Source organism: Megascapheus bottae, chromosome 14 (genome assembly GCF_031878675.1).
Source record: "Megascapheus bottae isolate mThoBot1 chromosome 14, mThoBot2.hap1, whole genome shotgun sequence".
NCBI lineage: Eukaryota > Metazoa > Chordata > Mammalia > Rodentia > Geomyidae > Megascapheus > Megascapheus bottae.
The window spans coordinates 34,710,948-34,738,486 of NC_143522.1; the positions used below are offsets into that span (position 1 = coordinate 34,710,948).

The following is a 27,539-nucleotide window of genomic DNA, read 5'->3' on the forward strand; positions in this document are numbered from 1 at the left end:
CTGTTCCATCTCACCTAAGAACTAACACTCAGCCCACCTTTATTACGCAATCAGATTCTTCCATTTAAAGCAATATTAAGGGTAACAGGTTGAAAAGTACCCCCAAGCTTATTTTTAACTGCATCCAAGAAGTTGAAGTACTATGAAAAATCATTCTCGAATGATTCTGCTCTACTATTAGACTGCAGCTCAGACCAAAATAGACTAGCACTGGGCTCTTCACCCCGCCACCAACTATAATTAGCTTTTCTGCAGCTAGAAGGAAGGGAAAAAAATGATACTAGCACTTAAGGTGCTGAGAGAGGAGCCCACTTTGGTTGAGGCCCTGGTTGCAGAGCAGCGCCCATGCTTGCCAGGATTCATGAATTCATACCTGCTCTGTCTGTCTGGGCCTCTAGTCTAGTGCCATCATCCCGACAGTGTGAGTTGCGTTACAGAAGCTTATATGCCGTTCTATCTCTGGGAATTCTCTCTCTAAACAGCCATTTCCCAACCCCCACCTGCTTAAGGGGTGAGATTCAGAACTGGCCACCGGACATCTGTATGGACAAGGATGGAAGCTCAGTTAGAATCCTGCCCCAGCGCGTGGGCATGCAGTGAGGCACTAAGAAAATCACCCCTGTATCACAAAGGACAAAACCCCAACATACTTTCTTTGCTGTCGATATCCCGATATGTCTAGAAGGGTTTTCCGAGGGAAGGACCGAAAGAGCTTCTGCACCTGCTGTTTCCATGACAACAATCTTTTTTTCTGCGTCTCTGTAAATGCCTGCAAAAACAAAACAGGACTTTTAAATGGGTGACGTAGCCTGGTATTATAGGGAGAAACATACAATTAACAGGGGAAGGGTATCGGTGTCTCTGCAGTTGCCTTTTTGTCACCTGTTTTCAACCTGGTCCAAACAGCAGTCAGGATAATTTGGACACTGTCTTGGAAGATCCCAGTTTCACAGCCCTGGCTGCACCTGGGAAGGTATCTACATTATTCTTTGAATTATCATATATATATATATATATGTTGTTTTTTTTTTTTAGTTGCATTTCTGGCTGATCAAAACCTAGCCTTCCTGGCCTCTGACTCCTCTCTGGATACTACTCATTACCTAAGAATGAATTGTGGAATTGATTTCTGAATACCCTGGCTTTTGCAGCTCCCTGCCTTTTCATAATCAATGGAAATTCTAAGCCACTCCAAAAATCGATCTTCTTGATGGGGTGTGGTCACCCTGGAGGGGTTCTCTGGGACTTCAGATACTGGTGCATATTCTCTGGATTTTAAGGGTGTTGCTGAGCTATGTCTCCTTAAGTGGTCCTACACCCTGCTATAACCCCCAGTGCACTGGCTGAGACTATACCTTGCCAGGAGTTTCAGAAAAAGAGATAGATTTGATGCTTGCAAGGCTTTTTCTAGGTAAACTTGTGTGTAGGGATGTTTGCCTACCATACCACAACTATGTTAGGAATCTTCTTTTTTTGGTTCATCATGGGGCTTGAACTCCCAGGCTGGGTGATGTCCTTGAGATCTTCAGCTCAACGCCCTACTCCTGGAGACACAGGGCCACTTCTGGTTTACTGGAGATAAGAGTCTCACAGACTTTAGTGCCTGGGCTGGCTTTGAACTGCGATCCTCAAGATCTCAGCCGTTGCTGGGATTAGAAGTGTCAGCCACTGTGCCTGGCTGTTAGGAATCTTTTTATGTATGGTTTTTGCATTCGCCATAGCTCAGGAACATGAGTCTCTCAATGCAATGACCCTCAAATTCATAGTATATTGACATCAGCCAAGAAGACTGGGTCTCTTCCACATCCCAGATTCTGACTGAGAACATCCAGAGGCCTGACTTAGAAGATGGGGTTCGTAGTAAGTGCTCTGATGATTCTGAAGGAAGATCAGTTAGGTAAGGACCCCATGTCATCTCTGAGTCCCCCATTAAATGCCTAAAGCACGAAAGCCATGGGAAATCTACCTGATTTGATTGATTAGCAGTCACAACACCAGATAACAAATCCCAAGTGGTTGTGTCGATAAGGCATGAAATCTTTCATGTAGCAATAAAATATTACTTAAAGTAACAGGCCAAATGACTAGTTCCCATAAAGGAAACAGATTCTTTACATGAAGAAAAAAAAAAGGAAATGACAGCTTAATTTTCTCCTGAGGATGTGTAATCTTTTAAGGAGCAACACAGCAGAACTCTGTGGGCAAAAGCAGAGCAATGACATTGTAGACACGTTGACTTGCAAGTGCCTTCCTCCTGCGTGGCCTTAGCTGATGCCAGTGAGGATGCACACCCGGTGTGTGTGGGGGGGGGGTTGCCCAAAGGACACAGGAAAGTTCCATCAGAGAAGAGGGCCAGGGCCCCACGAATACAGGTGAGGGCGTGGTCCCCCCCTCTGTGGCTCGCCTCCATGGTCATCTCACTTGCTGGTAATGCTCCCTGAGCATCTGTCTACCATGTATGCCTGGACAAAGGGCATTTGTTTCTACTGGATTCATAAAGATGGAGAAGAAATCTTGCTTTAGATTATAGGGAGGACACAAGATAACCACTAAGTGATCGAGAAGACTTGCGTGAGAAGCGTCCAGCCCAGGGACGGCTTGTACGAAGGGTCTGGATCCAGATGGGCAGGGGGTGAATCCTGTACATTCTTAGGCAAGCTCTGCTACCCAAGCCTCCCTTCCTACTGGAAACTGAGGGTGATGCTACCTTGCCCAAAGAGACATTGGGAGGATGCATGGAAGCAACCCACAGAAAACATGGAGAATTACTGGTGCTCTTAGTGTCTGATGCACACTGCACACTGCAGCCAGATGTCTGAAATAAGAGGTTTTGGCTACACAGAGTAGCACTTTGGGGATGGACAATGAGAGTTCTTCACATTCAGTCATATTCAACTTTGACCTTTGGCCCCAATAGCAACACAATCCAAATGGCATCATGGTCTCAAAACAGAGCTAGTCTGGAACCAGATGGAGGAACATTTGGCTTGATGTGCAGGAGAAAGAGATAAAAGAACAAATGATTTACTTCATGCACATCCTTCCAAGAACATCATTACATGGCGTCAGTACACAACATCTCCCAGAGTGACAGCCTCTAAAAAGATGAAATACGGACACAGAGCTGTCCCATACAGCGCCCAGGAATTTTTGGGCTCATGGAGTTCGGGGCTGCAGAAAGGGACTGTTCCCTTGGCATGCAGAGTGAAGATGGTGGCTCTTTTCTCATGTGGAAGCCATACAAGGAGCAGGCCACAATTAGGCTGTGGTGGTTCCAGGGATGTGTGATAACTGTATTCTGTGCCTGCAAAGTAGTGCTAATGGCTGGCATTGCATCACCCACTTGCCCCTCCACTGGCAGCCCAATGTTTTGGGGATATGGTGAAGAAGAGACTACCCAAATATCACCAAGCCAGCCAGTTCAGAGCGCTTTGTCCCTGTCAGGCCCAGACCAATCCATCTGTCTGGAGGAAGATGGCTGCAGCCTGTCCTCTCGTTTATGCGTCAGGTGAAACATCTCAAGAAACAAAAACCTATCGTCCCAGGAAGTTAGAACAAGAAGGCTGACGGCCAGACTCAAGTGGTAGAGCACTAGCAAGTGAGGCCCTGAGGGAGGGAGGGAGAGAGCTGAGCACCAGTGGCTCTAATCCTAGCGACTCAGGAGGCTGAGATCTGAGGATCCGTATGAAGCCAACTCAGCAAACAAATCCAAGAGACTTTCATCTCCAATTAACCAGCACGAAGCTGGAAGTAGAGCTGTGGCACAAGTGGTAGAGTACCAGGAAAAAAGCTAACACCCTGGTCCTGAGTTCAAGCCCCAGTACCAACACACACACACACACACACACACACACACACACACACACACACACACACACACACACACACACCCCATCAAGAAGCCTGGGATATTAAATCCAGGACTCAAAGCAATTGGTTTACAGAAGTAAAGCTCTGAACGTTCCTCATCTTTCTCTCACTACTCCCAGGACTTGTTGCTTTCCACTCTAGGGAGGAAGGAAGGGGTCTTGGTTTAGTCAAAACCTTCCTGCTTCCAGCCTTCTGAAGCTCTGGCACGCTGGGGCTGTCTGGAAACTAGCTTCACCTCAGCCAGGACTGGGGATTGGGCCTCCAAGGAGAGGGCATGCTGCTCATATAGAATAACCCCTGGCTGTGGAAAGTTATTCAGGTGGCGTTTGCTCTTTCTGGAAATTAAGTTAATAACGTCTTGAGCAGCACTTCTTCCCTTCCAGAACAGTTGCTGGGCTCGTCCATCGTGTCGTAGATTCAGGCAGGCAGCCATGTCACAAAGATCCTTCCTGCCCCTATTATAAGCCAGGCTCCTGTGGTCAAGGTCACTTGAGACCACCTGGTGCTGTATTTGCTCTAAGTCACATGGGGCTCCCGGAGAAACAGAGAGGAATGTCCAGGATGTCCAAACAGCGCAGGCAGGATAGCACAAGATTGAGAAGCATCAGGCCAACGAGGAAGAGAGTGGGTAAAAGCAGTGACTACTCACCTCATGAATGAGACACTTGTCTATGAGCTGTAAATAGGAACTTATATTTTCCTCATCAGGTCTGGAGACCAAGAGCTGTGCACACAAAGCAGGAGGCTGGGATATTGTTTGAGAGGTGGCTGGAGGACTCATATTTGGCTAGAATGTACCTTGTCCTCTACTGTCTCGAAGGTTGGGGACAGTTCTCCCAGGAGATATCCTGGCTCAGGTTCTGGGGTCCAGCAGCCACCACTCCTCTTCCTTTGCACCCTCGAGACTCTTACGTAGGTTCATTTTCCTTTCATTTTTTTTTTTGTTTTCTTGAGTGCCAGTTCTAGAGCTTGAATTCAGGGCCTTAAGCTCTCACTTGGTGGCTGTTTGTGTTTTTTGCTGATGCTCTACCAACTTGAGCTATAGCCCTTTTCCCCCCCAGTGGCATGGATTTTCCTGCTCAGACTGGCTCTGCGTCTCCATCTTCAGATCTCAGCCTACTGAGCAATTAGAATTACAGGGTGACCCATCAGGGCCTGGCTGCCCTCGAAAGTTTTACTGTCAGTTTTGTTTGTCTCACATCACCCTCATCCCATAAGCTACCTAGCTAGGGACAGGGCCTACATACTCAATACTTTTGGAATGAATGTATTGTAGCATCCTTCAGTGTGTTTTTGCCTTCCCTGTTCCTGGTTTTTCTCCCTCCCCTTAGTGCCCCCCCCCCCACAAGTGCAGAATCCTGATTAAAAGTAGTCAAGGGGCTTGTGGCATGTGGCGTTGTCCCTTGCTAAAATCCATCTACAAGTAAGCACTTTCGGCCCTGATCATCATTAGACAGTGTCTGGTGTCTGGCTGCTCTTGGTAAACTATTACAAATATTTTATTATGATTTTTAAGGGAAAAAAATCCAGGACTGAATATTTCAGAGGATGGAGCAATTCTGTTTCCAACATAGGCCCCTAAGCTAACACTGTGACACAGGGCTGTGGGCTCAGCACTGGAAACTGGAATGCATAAGCATTCACACTGCTTACAGAAGACCAACCAACTATAAAGATGAAGGTTTGGGGGCAATAAAGATAGAGTGGCTGGATGGAGCCCCAGGGGAGACACGAGGTACCACATATGGTGGATTGCATCAGACCAGGGGAACAGCAGAAAGCCCCGAGCACAGAAAGAGACCCTCGCTGGGCAGGTGGGCACACCTAAGTGGAAAGGGGTCCGTCTAGGCTGCTGTACTAGGTGCCTCCTCCCCAAGGCCCACCGGCCTCCTGGAGTTCTGCCTGTAAGTAAAAGTGAGGAGACCTGGGGGTCCCTGTGTTATTGAATCCCAAGTTCAGATAAGCTGTCTCTGGGACTGTGGGTATATGATAAGGAGGAGGGTTCCACGCACATCTGGATTAGAGGCCCAGCTCCCTCCCTCTCTGTGTGGGCAGGGGGAGGAGGGAGGAGCAGTGATCAATTCAACTGTGCCCAGAACTCTGCCTGGCTCTGTCTGGGAAGACTACCACATTCTGAGAGTTTCATAGGCACACTTCCAGCTTGCCTCGGTTTCCTTCCAAAAAAATATATGACAAATATAGTTCCTATAAAAACCACAAACCCAAACAGCTGAGTAGCTACAAATCCACACACATCCATACACACACACCACAAGAGAGCTCACTATTTCCTTTCTGCATCTTTTCTTCCCTCCAATTTTCCTGCCCTAAAAGGCAAAAATGTTTCAACACCAGCTTTAAAAGACTTGAAGACGCCCAGAGCTCAGTGGCAGAGCTCCCTGTTCCCCAGTCCAAGCAATTTTTCTGGAATTGAAATCCTCTCAACTATCCTTTCATGTCTAAGCTTCTGGTCTAGATGAATCTTGGCTCATTTGAGACAAGCACCAGGCTAGTTTTGCCTGAGTTAATACTAATGACCATCCACTCTTCCACAACAACTTGTTGGACAACAAAATGATCACATCACAGCAACTCTGAGAACGATCTCTAAGCAACGAGGAAGAGAGTTGGGTAAAAGCAGTGACTACTCACCTCATGAATGAGACACTTGTCTATGAGCTGTAAATAGGAACTTATATTTTCCTCATCAGGTCTGGAGACCAAGAGCTGTGTGCACACTGTAAATTGAGGAGGGAGGAAAAAAAAAAACAAACCATGAATGAGACCCACACATTCCCATGCTAACCTCTGAAATCTGTTTCTGATTTCCTTTCAAGGATCAAGGCCTTGTAAAGTATGTGGGCCTGTGGCATTAGATAAGTCTTGAAAAAAACCCAAAATGCCAGGAGGCTCCTCATTCCACTGAAGTCAAAGGCTTGTTCACCATGGGAGCTTCTTGGGTTAATTCCTGTCATACCAGTCTATATTAAGCCTTGGGCCGGCAGGCCTGAGACAGATATTTGGTGAGAGAAGAGCTGAGGATCCTCAGTTCTGCCTGTGCAAGTGGCTCTGAGAGGGGGCTTTGCAGAGGCCTCAAAGTCCCCTGACATGGGCAGACAGCCCCACCCCCCCACCCCCAATCATGAGCCACATATTCAGTGCTATGTGGCCAGGAAGTGGCATTTACATGGAGGAACCAGGCTGGCACTCTTTTTGGGGCTGTGAGGTGTGTGGGAGGAACCTGCCACTCACCACTGGAGGTTATTTTCGCAAACTGATGTGTACATTTATGCACACACAGGTTCACCTACACACTCATGGGAGTGCCGGGAAAAACAGCTGTTAGTCAATGGACAGAGGACACACAAGAAATGGGTTTCTCCTAGCCAGCTTTTTTGGTGGTGGTGGTGTGTGTGTATGGACAGCCAGAGAGTGAGACAGGACTTGCAAACTCATCACGTATAAAACCTGGTCCTCCTGCTGGATTTTCCCTACTCCTGAACAGCCTATCACATAATCTCACTTATTTCATAACTTTGCACTCAAGTTTTCAATATAGCAGTATTCGTGATTAAGAAAAAAACCAACAAAACTAAGACATTGTCAGGCACTGGTGGCACACATGTCTGTCACCCCAGTTACTTAAGGAAGCGGAGATTTGAGGATTATGGTTCAAAGCCATCCTAAGTAGCAAAGTATGGGAGACTTACAGCCGATTAACCACCAAAGCACCAGAAGTGAAACTTCTAGGAAAGCACTAGCTTTGAGCAAAAGAAACTTTAGAGAGAGCACCCAGACCCTGAGTTCAAGCCCCAGGACTTACACACAGGGTGCGTGGACGCATCAAACTATATAATGTTCTAAAACAAACAACCCATATCAGGCTACAGAAAGACATGTGTGTAAACCTGGAGACGTGGTCCAGGTTTTCCAAACTTAACCATGACTACCTTTCCAAAGGAAGATGGCGGGGCACGGAAGGGACATCACACACTGAATTATGAATCCTGAGAATGTCTCACACAGCAGTTACAGTGTACACAGCAGTAGTGCCAGAGGGCTGTGGTCTCCTTTTGTCCCCACCTCAGGGGCCAGGTAGATAGTCCGTAATAGCTGCCCTCACAGGCAGGGCAGGACTGCATCCTTACTCATGGAGAGAACTGTCCTATTCCAGCATGGCATAGGATGGGTGGGGCGGGGAGAGCGCGGCCTGCCCTGGCAGTCAGCCCCAGGGCAGCTGTGGCTCATCATCTGTCTTAGGTTTCAAGGCTTTTTGCTTTCTTTGGACAGTACTGGGGTTTTGAATTCAGGACCTCACACTTGTGAGGCAAGTGCGGTAGGAACCCACGTCCCCAGGCCCTGGTTTCACTGCTATGCTTGGGTTAGGGCTCTTCTTTCCTGCCGGTATGAACACCTCTCTTAGGCTTTCTACAGTTGTCTCAGACTCTTCTGCTGTGGTTGGTTGTCAACTTCAGCCCTTCCATGTTCACTTTCCTAAGTAGCCAGGATTCTAGCTGCGAGCCACAGGTGCCCAGCTAGGAAGGGTTTTGCCGCTGCTGTTGTTTTAAGGATTTGTTTTAGAAGTGGTTAGTTCTCAGCTCTGCGGTAAGGCTCAGGTATCCACTTCTGTTGGTGGAAAGTTGGTTCTTTAAAATGGTCCAAAATATTGGACAACAAAGGTCAGAACCTCTTTCTAAGGAAAAGTATCAGCATTCATCCCATTTTAAAAAATAATCAAGATTTCAGGTGAATCCTCGCATCAAACACAAATGATTCTAAAGGTGGGTATTTTTTTTTTTGTCAGCTGTGGGGCTTGGACTCTGGGCCTGGACACTACCCCTGGGCTCTTCAGCTCAAGGCTACCACCCCACCCCCGGAGCACAGCACCACTTCCCCAATGCTGGGCATTTTTAACGATACAGATGTGAGGTTCTAAGGCACGGGCAGGTAGGGGTCAGTGCAGGTAGGACACTCTGCCCTCGCAGGCCTGTGCACAGTGGATGCCAGGACAGTTCTCAGTCTAGGCCAACTGTATGTACAGGCCAGTGCCGCTGTGGCTCACTTTGTGCATCCACTACTGTGTGTCACATATCAATGTTCAGTAGAGATTAAAACTGTCCCACGCCTCTATCCTAACTAGTCAAAGAGGCTGACATCTGAGGATCAAGGCCACCCTGAGCAGAAAAGACCCTGAGCAGAAAAGTCCCTGAGACTCTTATCTCCAATTAATCACAAACAAGTGAGAGAGGAGCTGTGGCTCATGTACAGAGAGCTAGCCTTGAGCAAAACAAAAACAAAACCAAAACCAAAAAAGCTAAGGGCTCAGGCCCTGAGTTCCAGCCACAGGACTGGCACGACCTCCAGGATATTGAAACAAAAGCCATATAACGAATGATTGTTGTCCTTAATGTACTATGTTGTCTCTCATCTCCTTTGCTGTCCCTTGGGTATCTCATATTGTTACAGTACCTCACTTTGTTATCTGATATATTGAATTTATTTGTATTTGGTTATTTGAAATTGGATAGGGAAGGGGGAAAACCAAGACGGGTTGGGGGTTTGGGAAGGAGGGTAATGGGACCAAGACATGTGAAAGGGTATCAATGTATGTGAATTAATGCACCTTCTATCTGGCAAATATCATGTAACCCTTTTACTAATTACAATAAAAAAATAATAATAATTATAGTAAAAAAAGAAAATTAGAAATGGGTTTCTGAAAATAAATAAATAGAATGCTCTGACAGTACTACACAAAACAGTAATAGTATAATATGACATTCAAGCAAACCAATGAGCACAATCCTGTGTGACTTGGGGTAGGTTAAAGAACACAGGGGTTGTGGACTGGTGAGGGGGTAGCGCACCCAGCTGGAGGGGAGAAGGGTTCAGGAAGTTTTCCTGACCCACACATTGCGTCTGAGCTGAGACACAGGATGTGGAGATGTAATATGGGTGAGGAGAACGGGTGGAGGGCAGGGGAGTTGCAGACCCTTGGAAATGGGTGGGGTGGGGCGCTATAAGAGAGATCACTGAGGAGATGATCACAGGTACTCCAAGCCACCAAACACAGTGTCACTGCGTGGTTCTTCACTGCGGCTCCTAATGAACCAGGAGGGGCTGGGCTCCACACAGAGGAAACAGGTGCACCAAGGCTAAGGAGAGAAGGCACACGCTTCTGAGAACTCAACATGAAGTCTGTTTTGAGTGCAGATGGAAGAGGCTGGTGGAGGTAGCCAGGGAACAGGTGAGTCTTTGGGGGAGACATCAGGTAGGGTGTCACCTTGCTTCATCTAGCACTGAGGTACAGTGATGACCAGTGTGCAGTGGAGAAGCTGTGAGGTCCAGCTCCGAGCCCTGCCAGCAGCTGTGTGTAAACCTTGGTGGACTGCTTGGCCTGTGTGCCTCAGGGTCTACTAGAAAGAAAGCGAGCACGGAGGGGAGGGGCAGGGGATTAAGATGCCTAAGTGAAGCACAGAGAACTGTGTCTGGTACCAGTAATTATTAAATAACCACAAGCTCTTAGCAGAAGATCATTATGTACGAGGGTCCAATCTGAAGGAAGAATGGGAACAGGCAACACAGAACCTGGACAGAACAGGTCGACACTGAGAATTTCTATACAGGTTATTCTTGGTTTTGGTTTTGTGCCAGTTTGGGGGCTTGAGCTCAGGGCTTAAGTGCTGTCCTGAACACGGCATGTGTGTGTGTGTGTGTGTGTGTATGTGTTTATCATGGGGCTTGAACGCAGGGCCTGGGGATGTCCCTGAGCTATTTTGCTCAAAGCTAGCACTCTACCACTTCAAGCCACAGCTCCACATCCGGTTTCCTGGGGGTTAACTGGTGATAAGAGTCTATGGGCCTTCTTGCCTGGGCAGGCTTTGAACCACAATCCTCAGATCTCAGCCTCCTGAGTAACTAGGGTTACAGGCATGAGCCACTGGCACGTGGCATAGGTTGCTCTTTTAACGTCGCAGTTTGTCCTTTCTGCCACTGCTGCTTTGGGGAGCTATCCTGAGCTGAGGAAATAAGCTGTCCCAGAACTGGTCCAGGACCAGAGAGGCAGGAGTTCTGATCTCTGCACCACACACGCCCTGTCTCTGTAGTGAATCCAGTGCCATCTGTGGGGACAAGTGACGTGCAGAATGGAAGTTCTCCAGGCCTGGGTGAGCGATATCGTCAAGAATACCTTTCCCCATGACGCGTGTGAACTGCCCGGGCAGGTCCCCCTCTGGCAGAGGGGCCACGGCCAACTCCCCATCACAGCTGCTCAGCTGGTGTGGCTGCAGGCCGCCGCTGGCCCCTGCAGCGGCAGCGCTGGCCACGGAGCCGTCCTTGCAGTCCGGGTTGGGGTTCTCAGGAGCCATCAGGGAGGGCTGGTGTGGAACTGGTGGCTCCTGGAGGCGAGCCTCAGGGGCGGCATTCGGGGAGCTGTAGGCCTTGATGGGCGTCAGGATCATCTGGTGTAGCTCCTGGAGGGGGATGCGCAGGCTTCCCCCCTCGATGATGTCCTGGATGTGAGAGGGGAAAGACCACTGTGAGGCTCCTGCACCCACCGCCTGGTGCCATTGCGAGACGGGGCCCTGAGCCGTAGGCCCTCTGTGGCACAGCTTGACTGAGTTCACCCTCTTCTGACACCCACCCAGGCGGAAACAGCTCCTGTGAGGATAGGCATCACCCAGAAACCTCACCACGGCCTGGAGACCACCAAGATGTGCTCAGGTTCCTTGCTTTCCTGCCTTCCTCTGGGGCACTCTGTAGAATGTATTTCTTGCCAGGCATGGTGGCTCATGCCTGTAATCCTACCTACTGAGATCTGAGGATCATGGTTCAAAGCTAGCCTGGGCACTCAGACCATGAGACTCGTATTTCCAATTAATCACTAGAAAATGGGAAGTGGGGCTGTGGCTCAAGGCACAGGGTGGTAGCCTTGAGCTGAAGAATTCAGGGACAGCGCCCAGGTCCACCCAGAGTTCAAGCCCCATGACCCACAAAAAAAAAAAAAAAACCCAAGAAAACAAGAATGTATTATTTCTTCTCTTGCTTTTTTCTTCCAGGGCTGGGGATAAGCTCAGTGCCTTGAGATGGCCAGGCAATGCTTTACCACATGTGTTACACTCCTGGCCTCTTTGCTTTTGTCTCCTAACTTTTCAAGGCCTCATGCCTTGAGCTTCCTCTCTCTCAGCCTCCTGAGGCGCTAGGATTACAGATATGTACCACCAAGTCTGGCTGTGTGTTTTATCCAATAGTCACACACCTCACAAGTTGTATAGTGAAGCTGGGTCCAGTGTAGGATTTGTTAGAGGCCTAGAAACCTGTTCCTATACTTTCACCTAGCCCATGACACAGCAACACAGGGGAGTGATTAATAATAGCTGGGTGCCCGTGGCTCGCGCCTGTAATCCTAGCCACTGAGGAGGCTGAGAACGGAGGATTGTGGTTCAAAGCCAGCCTTGACAGAAAAGTGCATGAGACTCTTATCTCCAATTGACCACCAAAAAGCCACAAGTGGAGCTATGGTGCAGTGGTGCAGCACTAGCCTTGAACAACAACAAAAAACTCAGGCCTTGAGTTCAAGTCCTACAATGAGCACAAAAAGAAAGGAGGGAGGGAGGGAGGGAGGTAAAGAAGGAAGGAAGGAAAGAAGGAAGGAAGGAAGGAAGGAAGGAAGGAAGGAAGGAAGGAAAGAAGGAAGCAAGCAGGTAGGCAGGCAGGCAGGCAGAGCTAGGAAGGCGTGTTCCAGGCACAGGGCATGATGCCCTGTGGTAGGAGCAAGTTATCCGTAGCAGGAAGGCAGGGTAGAGCAAGGTGAGAACAGAGGGTGGGAAATGGGATTTCCCTCCCCCACCCTCTTTAGAACTTATTCTAAACTTATTCTACGTTTTCAACAGAGGAATGATGTTCCAGAAGGGGGATCTGGGATATGTGACTTTGTATGTTGCCTAATAACACTGGATTATAACAGCATATTCCATTACACTGGATACTACTCGTTAACAAAGGGAATGAAAGTTGGTTCTGGAGGGATCAAGTCTGTCTAGGCACTGGTGGACAGGGGCTGGGGGCTGGCTCCTCCCTGGCACAGTGTGGGGTCAGGCCCTAGGCCACAAATGTGGCTCTCAATGCTTTTGCAGTTTCTGCTCTTGCTGAAACTCAGACCTAACCCTGCCACCAGGGCCCTGGTTACCGGTGAAGTGCGCACTCTTCTGGAATAGTGAGAGCAGAATTTTAAGAACTTGATTGCTGTACAGATGCAAACCACTGGGATCCTCTTTTACCAACATTTTTTTTTCCTATTTGGCCTTATTGATAACTGATAATTGAACATTGTAAGACAGGTGCTCTACTACTTTTTTTGCTTTATTTATTTATTTTTTTCACACAGGGTCTTTAGGATTTTTTTTTTTTTTGCCAGTCCTAGGGCTTGAACTCAGGGTCTGAGCATTGTCCTTGGACTTTCTCAAGGCTAGAGCTCTACCACTTGAGCCTCAGCACCACTTCTGGCCTTTTCTGTGTATGTGGCGCCAAGGAATCAAACCCAGGGCTTCATGCATGCTAAGCAAGCACTCTACCGCTAGGCCACGCTTCCAGTCCCTGGTCTTTAGCATTCTGTTAGGCTGCCTACACAGTGGTCTTTCTATTTACTTTCCCCATGTAGCTGGGATGACAGGTATTCTTATTAGGACGGGAAATCTCAAGAAATTTTTTTTTTGCTATGGCTGGCCTGAATCCAGGACCTTTCTAATAGCTATGTTCTAAGAAGTTGGGATTACAGGAGTGAGATATTGCATATGGCTTCAAGGAAACTAGCTTTCCTTTCTTCCTTTCCTTTCCTTCCTCCCTCCCCCTCCCTCCTTCTTCTTCCTTTTGTCCCAGTCCTGGGCCTTGAACTCAGGGCCTGGGCTGTCCCTGAGCATTTGTGCTCAATGTTGGTGCTCTGCTACTTTGAGCCACATCATCATTTCCAAGAAAATTTTCTTGATAGTGTCAAGGAAAAGGTAACATGTAGGATATGACCTTTTCTGCTCCAACCAATTGGAAGGGGAGGGGAGTTGGAAGTAGAGCCTTAATTGTGCTTTAGCCTACTTTTCCTAAAGGTTTTATGGAGGAAGTAAAATTTGAATTATCCACCAGAAATGTCCCAGGCTTTAGTAAACCCATTGTAAAGCCTATGTTCTAGAGAGCCCTTTATTTAAAATTCTCTTGAGACAGATTTTGCTATATATCCCCAAGCCTACCTTGTACTTGTGATTCAGATGTCTCGGCCCGCGGCCCCACCCCCACCCTCCCACCCCCACCAAGTACTGGATTATAGAAGGGACTCACTATACTCAGCAAGATACCCATTTGCCACTTAGCAGAGAGTCTCAGAAGGGCTTCCTTCTGAATGTGGATGGTCCCTGGTGGCAGGGCAGCTTTCACCTGTGCTTTTGAGCCCCAGGGAGAATTAGCACACACGGCTCCTCTCCCCAGTTTCCCTGCTACCCAGGGGACTGCCTTTCTCAGAGTCTGCATACTAGTGTGTGACAGGCAAACTTCACCTTGGGCCTGGTGATGTGAGCAGGACAGGGTACACAGAGGCAAGTTAGCAGACCCATTCCCCAAGAGCATCTACTGCTTGCCCTGATCCAATGCCTGCCACTCAGCCCCGACATCAAGATCCTTCCATAGCCCCTGGGCTTTGAAGGATACCCATTGCCTGTCTAACCAATCCCTGAAGATAGAGTGCGTGTGTGTGTGGGGAGGGGCGAGATGACTCTGTGAAGGAGGAACAAGTGAGCTAAGGTGTGTGGCTGGGGTCCCATGTCATTTCCCATGCCCTTCTATGTGGCCACTGTCTCTCAGGTGAACAATGCATGCTACAGTTCCAAGCCCTCTCTAGCTCCTTCTGCATGACAAGAAAGCTCTCTAGTTCATGGTGAAGCAAGGAGATTGTAAGAGCTGAATTCATCCAGTCAGGAAATATATGTGTATGTGTATATATAATTTATATACACACATCTGTGTATATGTGTGTATATAATATATATATATATGACCTAAATCCAAATTTTATCAATCTTATATTGGAGGTCACTATAAAAAATCCATAAACACAATGAATACTGTTTGAAGCTTAACATACCATCTAACTTCCTGGGATCATGTACTGTTTTGTTCTTCTTAGACTTCAAGCCATTCTCACAAAACACCTGGCTTATAGCCAGTTAGCCAGACCCACCTATGCCAGCAGTATGGAGTGGCACCGTGACCCCGGGGTTATGTTCCTGCCTCTTCAATGAATTTCCAACCTCACTCTGTGCTTCCGTTCAGAAGCACGCAGGAGGTGAGCAAAATAGCAGTCAGCCTAGCATTCTCCACTAGCTGTGAGAATTAATTCTCCATGTTGACAAGTCTCTATTGATCCTTCATGCCAAAAATATAATCCCTACATTATAAACACAAAGAGGCAAAATGAAGCTGTCCACTAAGTAATGTGCGGATTCAAGGCTGCCGAGCAGGGAGCTCATTGGGAAGCAGATAATAGGAAATCCTCAGCAACAGCACAGAGATGGCTCAGAGTGGACAGACAGGAAGGAATGAGTGTCCAGCAAGCCTGCGCTAGCCCTGGACTTTTAGGCCTTGGAGGAAGCTGGTTCAGTGCCTTTGGGAATGGGAGGCAGGGAGGATATGTGATAATAACAAGGCTTGAACCCTCTGGAAAGAAAGCTTTGGGCAGCCATCATGTCCCAGCACTTATGTGACATGTTCCTCTGGCCCCATCCTTCCTTTGTGGGACAACAATCAGAACTTCTGACTTAATGGACAGGTCTCCAGTGTTTACTTAAATCCACTCCCCACAGGGCACTGGTGGTTTACACCTGTAATCCTAGCTGCTCAGGAGACAGATTTGAGGATCACAGTTCAAACAGCTCGGGCTGAAAAGTCTCCAATAAACTACTGAATAAAAATATCAACTCAGGGCTGGGAGTTTGGCCTAGTGGTAGAGTGCTTGCCTAATATGCATGTAGACCCAAATTTGATTCCTTGGTACCACATGCATAGAAAAAAACTGGAAGTGGTGCTGAGGCTCAAGTGGTAGAGCTTTAACCTTGAGAAAGTCTAAGGACAGTGCTCAGACCCTGAGTTAAAGCCCAGGACTGGCCAAAAAAAAAAAATCAACTCAATAAAATAACTAATCAATAAAAACATCTCCAATAAACTACTCAGAAAAAGCTGTGATTAAAGTGGTCGAGTGCTAGATTAGATCAAAAGCAGCTCAGGGATAGAACCCAGGCCCCAAATTTAAGTCCAAAAGGGATACAAATATAAGAAGAAAATAAATGATGAATAAGAGAATCTTCTCTCTCTTCCCTTCATTATCAGCTATCAACCCCAACATCAGCAGGCATTTGATTGTTCTACCTTGGGAATATTCAGACAAATGTGTTCTCACTTTAAGACTCACATTTCCGTATGTTGTGATGGTATTAGGATAGGGAGCTGGCAGAATGGAGAAGAAACATACCTGGCTGCCACCCCATGTGTATGTGGATTCAGGACAGCAAACCGCAAACAGGGGAGCAGACAGGATGGATGCAAGACAACCCAGAGATGAAGCTGGAGCACTGTTTCAGGAAGCAACTTGCTAAGCAGTTTGGACCCACCCGAGTTTCTCTCTCTGATTTAGCTGCCCTACCTGTTTTAGCAGGTGTGTTATCAGGGTCAGAGGTGGTTGCATGTGCGTAATTTTTTTTGCAAGTATTCAAAGGGCCTTATTGGCATAAAGCATCACTATCACAATAGAAGTATTTATTATTCAACACTTAAATATAACTGCCATTTTCTGTTGTAGTTGATAAAAACAAGAGTTTCAGATGTAACCTCAAGAGGCCAAGATTCAGATGTGTCTAAAGCAAAGATATGGACTTGTAGATAAGTGGAAATAAATCAAAGTGGAAATACTATTTCCTCTAAGTGGAAGTAAATCAAATGTGGATGAATATATTCTAATGCACGTGTGTGTGTGTGTGTGTGTGTGTGTGTGTGTGTGTGTGTGTGTGTGTGTGTGTGTGTGCCTATGTGTACCTCCACATCTGGATTTCAGGTTTAGAAAATGGTTCTGTCTCATGACTCGGGAGCCAGTTGATCAGGAAAGGTAATATACCTAGAAGCACATGGAGACCTTTCCTTGTAAAATATAAATGTGCAGCAGTAACTGCTCTCACCTTCCCTTTCCTTCCAAACAGCTGGAGCAGCCTACAGTCGCATGCCCTTGGCCTCCTCCTTCACACTCCTTGGCTTCTGTTCCCTTCTATTCTCCAGAAACTATTTTTGTCCCATTCTGGCTTCAGTACCAAGTACAAGGGCAGTGTGCACTGGACACTCCGCTGGACCCTTGTGTGGCGCCTGATGGGAGCAGACCCCCCGCCCCTGCAGGACTTGGTCTCTCATGGTCCTGCCCTTAGCTGCTCAATATTCCCCACACTTCCGGGATACCCAGCAGCCACCACACACCAGACAGTCCAGAGCTCAGTCCTTCCAACCCAGCTGTGCCCAAGACCCCATATCTTCCTTTCTGGCCATCTGGGTTTCCTTGAAGTGATTTCTGTCCTCCTTCTCTGTCCTCATGGTCTCTGCTTTGATTCCAGAGCCTATCAAAACTTGCTCCTTCCCATGGGCACACAGCTCCTCTAAGGGGCTCCTGCCTCACCTCCAGCCGTGGACTATCCACCCCACAAGATTCCCCAGCTGCCTGGAGATGGCTTTGATTGCTCTGGATTGTGAGATCACCATATCTGTCTGTCTCAGGCCGTGCCCTGGGTTGCTCAGGCTGGGAATCGGGGCAGGAACTACATACCACTTATGGAAAGCCTCCGGAGGAGGGGGCAGAGCAAATCTGAGCCGCTGCTCTGTGCGTGTTCAGTAACTGAATGGAAGAGCTCAGGCAGGAAGCTCCCCTGCAGCGCCTACTGATTGTGAACTAACAGGGGGTGTGGTCCCAGCCATCTCCTTAGAAATGCGGGTTCTCTGTGAGGTAAGAATGTTGGAGGCTTTCCCCATCTTTGGGACATTCGTTGCTGAAGAGAGAGAGCAGGGTGACAGAACATTCTGTCGTTTTGTAGTCAGCTCAGCCTGGTCATCTGACAGGCACAGCTTTTGTCCCTTTCTCCAAAGAGTCAAAGCCAATCAACTCATCCTTAGTTTCCTCTTGACCACTAGCAGCCACCGTTGGCATCTTTTAAAATTTCCCATTCCAGGGAATCAGAGAAGAAAGGATTTTGTGAGGTCCAGGACACAGAGTATCACTGACACATCCAAAGCTAGATGGAAAAGTATTTGGCACATGAGGGCCTTGGTGCTACCTAACTGCCCTGGTGTGTGTTCCAGCTGGTGACGTTAGCCCCAGGCTGCTGGAAATAACCCAACATCTCCAGTGGGGTGTGCTCCTTAGTGGTAGATGATATGAAATGAGAGAGAAGGAAAATCTTTCTTTTACCACAAAGCTTAGCAGTCGAATCCTTATGCAAAATATTTCCCTACTTTCAAACAGATAAGGAGTAAATTGGCCTTTTGCATGTTCTCCAAAAGAGAACAGTTTTCCTAGATTAAAAATGGCAATAATCACTCTGGTAGACAAGCTGCTTGCAAAGAAGTTAGCATAAAATTAAGAACAGCAGAACTTCAGGTTCTGTCGGAAAGCTCACTTGTAACGTATAATTCACTTGAATTAAGAACATACCTTTACTCATGGATATGGACACGAGTGGACTCCCCCCTTCCTGTCTACCCATCTAGAGGCTCTGAATGGATATGTATATATCCATATGTATATATTCTCTAAATATGTAACATACTATGTGATATGCATTTAATATAACTAGATAGGATATTTAAATTGCACACACATATCTCTGGACAAGTTAAAGCATTTCCCATTCCAGTAAAATGCTTGCTTCAAAAGCCAGGTGCCAGTGGCTCATGCCTGTAATCGGAGCTACTCAGCAGGCTGAGATCTGAAGACTGCAGTTCAAAGCCAGCCTACGCAGGAAAGTCCATGAGACCTGTATCTCCAGTGAACCACCACAAAGCCAGAAGCTGTGTTGTTGTTCAAACTAGTAGAGTGCTAGCCTTGAGTAAAAAAGTTTAGGGACAGAGCCCAGTCCCTGAGTTCAAGCCCTAGGACTGACAATAAACAAACTTGTTTCAAAACGAGGCACCAGTGGCTAGGCCCTAGCTATTTGGGAGGGCTGTGATCTGAAGCCTGGGCCAGACATGCGAGACCCTATCTCAGCAAAGAATGGGCTGAAGGTATGGTTCAAGAGTGAGAGCATCAGCCTAGAAACTGTAAGGCCTTTTTTTTCAAGTCCCAGTGTTACAAAAAAAATAGTTGAATAAATGCTTTATTAGACAACAACAACAAAAATTTTGCTGGGGGTAGGGAATGTGGGATGTATTGAGGTTTGAACTCAAGGCCTCAGATTTGCTAGGCGTGTCCTCTTCCACTTGAGCCTGCCTGGCTCAACAGTTTGTCCCCTCCCAAAGGTTTTCTGGGATTCCTAAGAAGACATTACCACTTATACTCTACACGCCACGAATACCTACTTCCCTCATCTCACCAGTGCCCAAGAATCACAGCCCTAGCAGCAGAGGCCATGCTGCGTCCCTTGAATATGGACTGAGATAAAATCATATCAACGTCTGGTCCTGAAAAGCGACACAGTAACCAGGAGGACCGCCGGACACAGGACGAGAAGAACCTGTGGAGGCAGCAAACAGCAGGGCGGCGCAGGCAGCCGAGAACTGTTTCTAACGTCAGAATCAAGTTTTTGCAGCACTTTACACGTTTAAGGTGTTTCCTAGCTGAGTCAAGGGGATTCATGGTGTTAAGTTAAAGACGGAAATGATTCTTTCTTAGCACAACAGTGTCCGTCTGCCCGATGCTTTGGTTTCCAGCTGTGGAAGCTAAGATCTATAGGCGGTTTGCCATACCAGGACACAGCTTTTCTCAAAATCCATCTCACCACAGGTAACTGAGGCCCCACGGATAAGTTCAGAATAACCTAGAAGCCCCACTTTACAATGATTGCACCTCTCCTGGCTTTGGTAAGCAAAGTCTACAATATCCTCTAAGCTCCCTCACCTGGGGACTTCCCGTAGCCGATCTCTTCATGACAGGAGGAACGTTCCCTGGCACGCTGTGAACTTACCCTTTCCAAAGACTTCAGGAGGTTCTGTCTTTCTTTGAGCTTCTGAATACTGATGACAATTTTGTGTCTTGCACCTTTGGTAACGTTCTGTAAATGTAATACATGTTATGTTGAAAAGGCATTTGTAAGAATCAGTTAGAGACTCTCATAGACTATCCAGTCAACGTGCTTTATCTCTCCTGCAAGGACTTTCATTAACTTCTTCCTAAATATCCAAACTCTCTCCATCTACACATGTAGGATGGAGAGACAGAGCAGCCAATTTGTCTCCTCATCCTGAGGTTTCCTCACAGTCTTAAAAACAGTATTTAAGCCAGACACTCCTTTTCTTCTAGGGTCTTTTGGGGTCCACCCATCAGATCCGTGTGACATTCTCAAGCTTTTCCTATGTTTGCCCATCTTCAGGGGTTGTGAAACCTAGTGTGGTCTACGTGGAGTGTCATCAACAAGGTATTTTTGTTAGTTTGCAATGCTCTACTTTTTTCTATTAAAAAAAAAAAGACAATAGGGCCTGGGAGTTTAGCCTAGTGGTAGAGTGCTTGCCTAGCATGCACAAAGACTTGGGTTCAATTCCTCGGTACCACATACATAGAAAAAAGCCGGAAGTGGTGCTGAGGCTCAAGTGGTAGAGCTCTAGCCTTGAGAAAGTCCAAGGACAGTGCTCAGACCCTGAGCTCAAGCCCAGGACTGGCAAAAAAAAAAAAAAACCCACAGTAGAAAAATATTCCACAATTCACTCCTCACTCCAGGTAGACTTTAAGATCCACAGAGCTGGGGTTGATCTTCCTTGAATAAAGTAGTAGCCTAGGGATTTTGCTAGATTCATGTTGTTAGAGACCCAGCAAATTTCCCATTAGAGAGTCCTTTTTTTTTTCTAATCAGGTCTGTGATAAAAATAAATTTCTGTTCAGTTTTAACTTTGGGTTCAAATGAATTAAATTACTCTGAGAAGATTTTGCTGGGCTCTAATTTTGCCCTCTGTGTCATTTCCTCCTTTCTTTCTTTTTTTTTTTTTCTCTAAAGTTGAACAACTAATGAACTTGAGATTTTTTTCCCCTCAACCCTGACCCAAACACAAAAATGCTCTTAAAAATGCTTCTCATCTACCCTGGGATCTCATGGACTGCTGGAGATTCAAAACGTGGTGGGAAAAATATTAGGAAGTGGATCTTTGTGCCTTTCATTCTCTGAGGTCCAGCACTGACTTTAGACTTGCTCTCAATACTGGTATTCAGCCTAGCCTGCAGAGGTTAACTGAGGGTAGTGGAAAGGCAATGGGAAACCAGAGGTCTGTAGGGAGGTATGCATCCTCACCTCCCATGCCCCTCTTCCCCCAGAGGTCCGATTGCCTCTTCCAGTAGGGGAAATGGTATTATAGCTGGTGTAGACCATCAGTTCTTTAAAATCATTGCTCAAAGGAAACTGAGGGCAATTGAAACTTTCAAATAGCAATTTAAACCAGAGAAACAAAGGCATGGGTCAGGTCCACTGACTGCAGTACAGCACGGCAGGAGTCATGCTTAGTTTCTGATGACTGGGCTTTGGCAGCCATACTAGGAAACCATGCTAAGAAGGAAGAGGACCCCAAAAAAGCCAAAGCAGAGACCCTGACTGGGCCTTTGGTACAATATCACTTCTATGAGGCCTGCGGATTTTTCTCTGGTACCCAGAAACTTTTAGGGATTTACTCAGATTTTATATCCTTCTCATACTCTTTTACCCACATCACTCCATGGTGATGATTTCCATCTCCTATTGCACTCTGGAGGGAAGAGCCCTGCCTTTCCATGCTGTGGGATGAGAATCAGCATCTGGCAATTCCAAAGCATGGGTCCCAACATGGCTGAACTTCACCCTCTCTGGGATGGTCCCCTTAAGCACATACCTGAGCCTCCAGCTGGCACTCCGTAAGGGCCATCATTTCCTCATAGGTCATCTGGGAGAAAAGCGCGGCGTACTTGTGCAGGCGGAGGCTTTTTAACCAGGCTGGAACATCTGTAGCGTGAGATGTGCAAGAGATGGGGAGGGAGATGAGAGGAACGAGAGAGGTGACAAAAGATGGGGGAGCAGGAGGAACAAAAAAGAGAAAAAGACCTTTATGTTATTACTTGCTGATTTCTGGCAGCAAATTATGGGCCAAAATTTTTCTGGCTAGCTCTGACATTCTTAATAATGGTCTCTGGTTTTCTAGTCGACTATGAATCGCTAACTTGGGGTCCCTAGGCTTCAGGGAATCCCCCAGAACTATCCCCGCCTCCCATTTACGAATATGTGATTTGCTAGGTAGAAAGGCCACCATAGCTTGTTGAAGATTAACAGAGGGACTCACAACCAACACCAGGGTAAGAAATCATCACCTTAGCTGGGCCACTTTACTGTTGACTTGGAAAAAACTGGTCTACAAGGTTAAAACTAGACACAGTGAGTTTATACCCCCTGGATTCTTTCTTTGGAGGGAAAATGTATATTTCTTCATATTTCAGTAATACCAGAGAGGCAAGCAGCAGTTGTATCTACAAATAGAGTTATAATTCATAGCCTGACTCCCCCCCTTCTGTCCCTCCTCCCCTAGATCCCAGTGATATTCTAGGACCCAACACTATCACCTTCATGGGATGTCACCTGTTCATTTCCCCAAACTATAGAATGTGTCTAGACGTATCTTTGATTTCTTCCTTGAATGTCAACCACATAACACACCACATCTTGAAAGGTCTAATGATTGGCTAGACCACAGGACAGTACAAATTCCAAAGTCTTGCAGAAGTAAGCCCTCAGTTTGAGGCTTGAGTGAAGAACAACAATTTCTGTAGTGAAAATCCACAGGATTATTACCATGTTCATTACAACCAAAACAAAGCATTTGCCCAAGGTCTTTTAAGTCAAAAGTTTCTGAGCTGACAGGACCTTTGAAGAGTTTCCAGAATCATGTTCCCTACCCCTGGCTCATTTTACAGATAGCAACATTAAGTCCTCAAGTCTAAATAACAGAGCCAGTTTGTCATGAGACAAACTAAAACTCTGGCCTTCTGAGTCCCTACATTGAAGCAACTTTCGTAAGATAAGGACCAAATAGCTCATTCATGGAAAGGGTAAATAAGCAAGCCTGTTAAATACCATTCGTGTTTGCTGTGAAGTCAGTCACTAGATTCTGTACAACAGATTGCTGAGTTCTTTATTCTAAGGCACGAACAAACCACACACATTTCAAAATAAACAAGCACCTTCCAATCCTTCAGTGCTTAGAGGAGATGACTAAGGTTGATGAAAGATGCCTAGACCACTCTGAAATCAGGCTTTGCCTGTTCAGTCAGGGAATGTGGCTGAGTAATGGTCCCCTAAAACTCGGAGAAACAGAGGGAGTGATGGTTGATCTGCTGAGGTTACTTCATCCACAGTAATATCAAGGCCAATGAGGAACATTTTTGAGAATCCATCAGAAAAGAACATCCAATGACATTTAAAGATGAGACTCAGTTATCCCAATCTATAAATGACTGCATTCTAGGCTTGGAAACCCTTTGATTTACTGTGACAAGAGTGAGCCCCCCCACTCTCCCACCCCCTGCACCAGAATTAATCACACACAAAGCTTCCCCATGCACACAGTAGAAACCCCTTTGATCTTCCTCAGCTCACACTACATTGATGAAGCATTCAGCATGATTCAGCTCAGGAATCTGGTATAGTCCCTGCTGTGTCATCCTGGAGCTTTTTAAATTTTTTTTAATTTTTTATCTGATTTCATTTTCACCCGTAGTTCTGCTTCTCTTGAAATAATGCTAATGCTTCTGTGGATGGGGACAGACACAACCTTAACTACTGCTCCGGCTTTCAGTTCAACCACGTTACCGCTTTGTCACTAGGTTTCGTTGATTTTTATGCATGTCTTCGAACAATTCTAAGCTGCTGCTTGGACACTGCCACATGCATGATCCAGAGATGTCTGGGTAGCCCTACCTAATGCCACTCTTAGGCACAATTCCCCACAGGAAAAAATGTACAACCATCCAATGAACCAAATCTGACCAGTTTCCCTACTGCAAAGTCCACTGATGATAGGACAAAGAAAAACCCTACTGGATCAGCTATTAAATCATGCTGCAAACTGGATGCTATATATCAAGGTAACAAGCGAGTCTCTTAAAAACCAAGAAGTGTGAGGGACAAGTCTTAGGTGGCAAGGCTCAGTTTAACAAGTGCTTCCCATATTTTGACAACTGGAATTCTCCTGGATGGAGGCATAGCAAAACCTGTCTCATCTGGTTAAACAGCAGCTCATTCAGCACTGGGAGTACTTTTCTAGAAAAAGGCCCTTACAGGACTTCAGAACAGGATGAGTTAGGCCTTCTTGAGAATTATTTCTGGATATACCATTGGGAAATGTAAACTTCCATAACTTTACATTCTCAGGGAAGGCAGACATTGACACTATGTATAGAACAAGTGCCTTTGTGCCCCCAGCTCAATGCCATGCACCCAAAGGCCTTGCCTTCCTATAATGAATGGTAGCCAAAATTCTAGTTCTTAAAAAAAATTGCCTACCAACTTTTCTCTCCCTGGCTGGTGAGGTACCCTTCCTTGACAGGAATCAAAACAAAGCTCCGTGAACCAGAGATCTCTGAACCTTGACTATTTCATTCCCTAAAGCCAGAAATTCCAATAACGCAGATGTCAATTCTGTAAGATGCTCCAGGAACTTCTTCAGGGTCCAGGCGTCACTCCATTGGATACAATGGTCGTCAACAACAACAACAACAACAACAACAACAAACCCCACCATTATTGTAACCTCAGACCTCCATTTTTCAATATGGAAATGTGGCTATGGTTGGAAGATGCAGGGAAAAGCAGATCTGTTTCCCAGAGAGGCTGATAAGTAGCTGAGGACAGCAGACCTTCAGGGATGTCGCCTAAGGCTGATGGACAGCTGTTTGGTTTTGTCTGGTTGCTCCTGTTGGATGTCTCAATGGAGCACCCAAGTAATTCAGTGTGAAAAAGAGAAAGATGCCCTCTGTTATATGCTAGGCTGAATTCCTGGCATGTTTGGGAATGCTGAAATATGCTTAGGCAGCATTTACTAAATGATTTCGATAGGAATCAAGCTCTGTGAAAATATGTCTTTTAATCAAAGAATGTTACATCTAGACAGCATGGCTGACACATGCAAAAACAATTATAGTAGCTGTCATACGAAGTTCAGAGTGTAGTCCCAGTTCTTGAGACCAGATCCTAGGGAGTGAAGGAAAATTCTTTGCAACTTGCTGCTTAGAATAGCAGCAACTTGGGAGTCCCCTGGACAGTCTCTCCGCTGGCCCAAGGAAACCATCAGAGAAAGCAAGACCAGTAGACAAGGACAGAACCAAGGGGTAAAGCACCTGCTTGTATGGTAGAGACAGGCAATTAAGATAGGAAATGTGGAAACAAGGAAACAGACATTATCCTGTGGGGGGTGAATGGCTGTTGCACACTCTGCTGAGTATGCACAAAACATGATGGCTGCCAATAAAAAGGCTGGACAGGACAGTGAGAGAGGAAGCCAAGATATGAGTTTAAGAAGACCAGGAAGATGACTTGGCAGAGGTAGCAGAAGAGGAGGAAAAGATATAAATAGATGATACTTGAAAGATCAGGGAAGAGCAGAGAATGAGAAAGATGAAGGTTCTGGCTTGGTGAGACAGCACCCTCAGGGGGTGAGCTGATTTGAGGAGACATGGTGAATTCCATATTAGATTACCTGAGTGGCACTGCCTTTGAGTCAACCATGGGGAAAAAGTCAGTTGGCTACAATCTTGGAGAGAGGTCTGAACTGAAGAACAACTAGCCTTTTCTATAATTCTTACTTGACATTTTTTTTAGTCCTGCAAGTAGGTGAGCTTTCTCAAGCAAGGAGCATTGAGACCAGGAGAGTTCCATGGCAGAATCGTCTTTGAGGGGAAGGTATAAGAGGTTTGGGGGAGAAAGCATGACCCTCTATGTGTGTGATGGTTGAATCTACACCATGTTTCCATCCTTCACAAATCTCCTGCTCCTTCTACTAGATCTTTCTGCTATCCACATTGGTTTATCCTCTTACGGCCAGTTTTGATGACAGTGCTACATCCATCACCTAGGTTTTGCATCAAGTTTTAAACTGCGCTTGTTTTTATTTCCTTTTCATATCAGCCATGAAGAGGGTCTGTAGCATATACAACTGCTCACCCTATCCAATGCAATGGTAAAAATCACTATTGTAACTTGAGCTGCTTTTTCCTGACACCTGCTGCAGGAATGACTATAAATGTCAGCCAGGCCAACAAGCTATATGGCATCCAAACACAAATGAGAAGGTAGAGGAGTAAGGGCAGGGTGAATGCAGGAATCCACACAAAAGGCAAAAAGTTAGGCAGTTCTTTCTTTGTACAGCCAGTTTCTCACAGAAGAGCCCATGTGTGGCTTCTGCTATCTGAAGATGGAAAACTGACTTCCATTCTTCACAGAGTCAAGTTTATCACAACCACCTCTTGGCTACCTTCTTGGATTCTGAGGGAGAGAAGAAGAAAGCTAGCTGAAAGATAAGCAGGCATCACCTTGTCATTGTTCAAGTGAAAAGAAAGATATTCTAAGAATAAACAGCGGATATGTAATGATGTCATCAAGCTTACCAAAGCATGCCTTTTATTTCTAGTTAGAAACAAATGAGTAGCCACTGAACAAAAGAAAAGAAGGAATCTTGGGCATCTGATCCCTTTGGAGCTGAAGCCTTCTGAAATGTACTTCTTGATTCTGGGGAGAGTCCCTGTATACCCCCAAGGGGGCATTGTGAACATATAAAGGGGTCTTGGAAGGCCATGTTCAGGGTAAAGTACCCACTTCAATGTGCTGAATGCAGACAGAGGACTGTAGCTTCTTGCCAATTCCATTAAGCATGACATTCCTAAGCGCTGTGAATACAGAGCACTTCATCAAGAAACAAGTTGAATAAGGCATGGAGGTTAAATGTCTCAGACTTTTAGGATCTACAGGAATCTGAGGATGTTCTGCTGAAAGCCATCCGAGCACTCAGCCTATCTGAGATGCAGAAGCCCAACTTCAAACCAAGGAGGAGCCTAGTTTAGGTACAGGTCCCACCATTTTACATGTGGAAAGACAAAAATGAAACAAATATATCCAGGTTAAAGGAACTCAAGACTGAAAGTCAACGTTCAGAGAGCAGTGACTAGTTTGGATGATAGCCATGCTGAAAACAATTCCAGCTTCTCGGGGAACCTTTTCCATCCTCAGTAGGGGTGCACTTACCACTTCTACGCAGACTTCTGACAGGTGCCTTTCCCCCCTTCCAACAGAGCTTACCTCCCAATTATTTTTCTAGTCTGACTCTGAAACTAGAAGCAAAAGTCTACATTAAAAAAAAACAACAACTCCAAACTCCAAACCAGCTATTTCAGAGTTGACAATATATTTTTTTTTTGCCATGGAGAGAAGAAGTTTATTCAGGTT

The 27,539-nt window shown here is 46.3% G+C and overlaps 1 protein-coding gene across 2 annotated transcripts in view; it reads right to left on the reverse strand.

Moving 5' to 3' along the window:
- The window catches only part of Samd4a (sterile alpha motif domain containing 4A), a 221,552-nt gene that overhangs the window by 17,810 nt on the left and 176,203 nt on the right, over positions 1-27,539 (reverse strand). For both annotated transcript variants that reach the window (XM_090345011.1, XM_090345010.1), the window contains 5 exons: positions 21,946-22,055; positions 20,061-20,147; positions 11,060-11,381; positions 6,523-6,608; positions 651-769 (listed from right to left, as the gene is read on the reverse strand). In XM_090345011.1, coding sequence (XP_090201137.1) covers positions 651-769; positions 6,523-6,608; positions 11,060-11,381; positions 20,061-20,147; positions 21,946-22,055 — 724 coding nt within the window. The remainder of the gene's footprint in view (positions 1-650; positions 770-6,522; positions 6,609-11,059; positions 11,382-20,060; positions 20,148-21,945; positions 22,056-27,539) is intronic.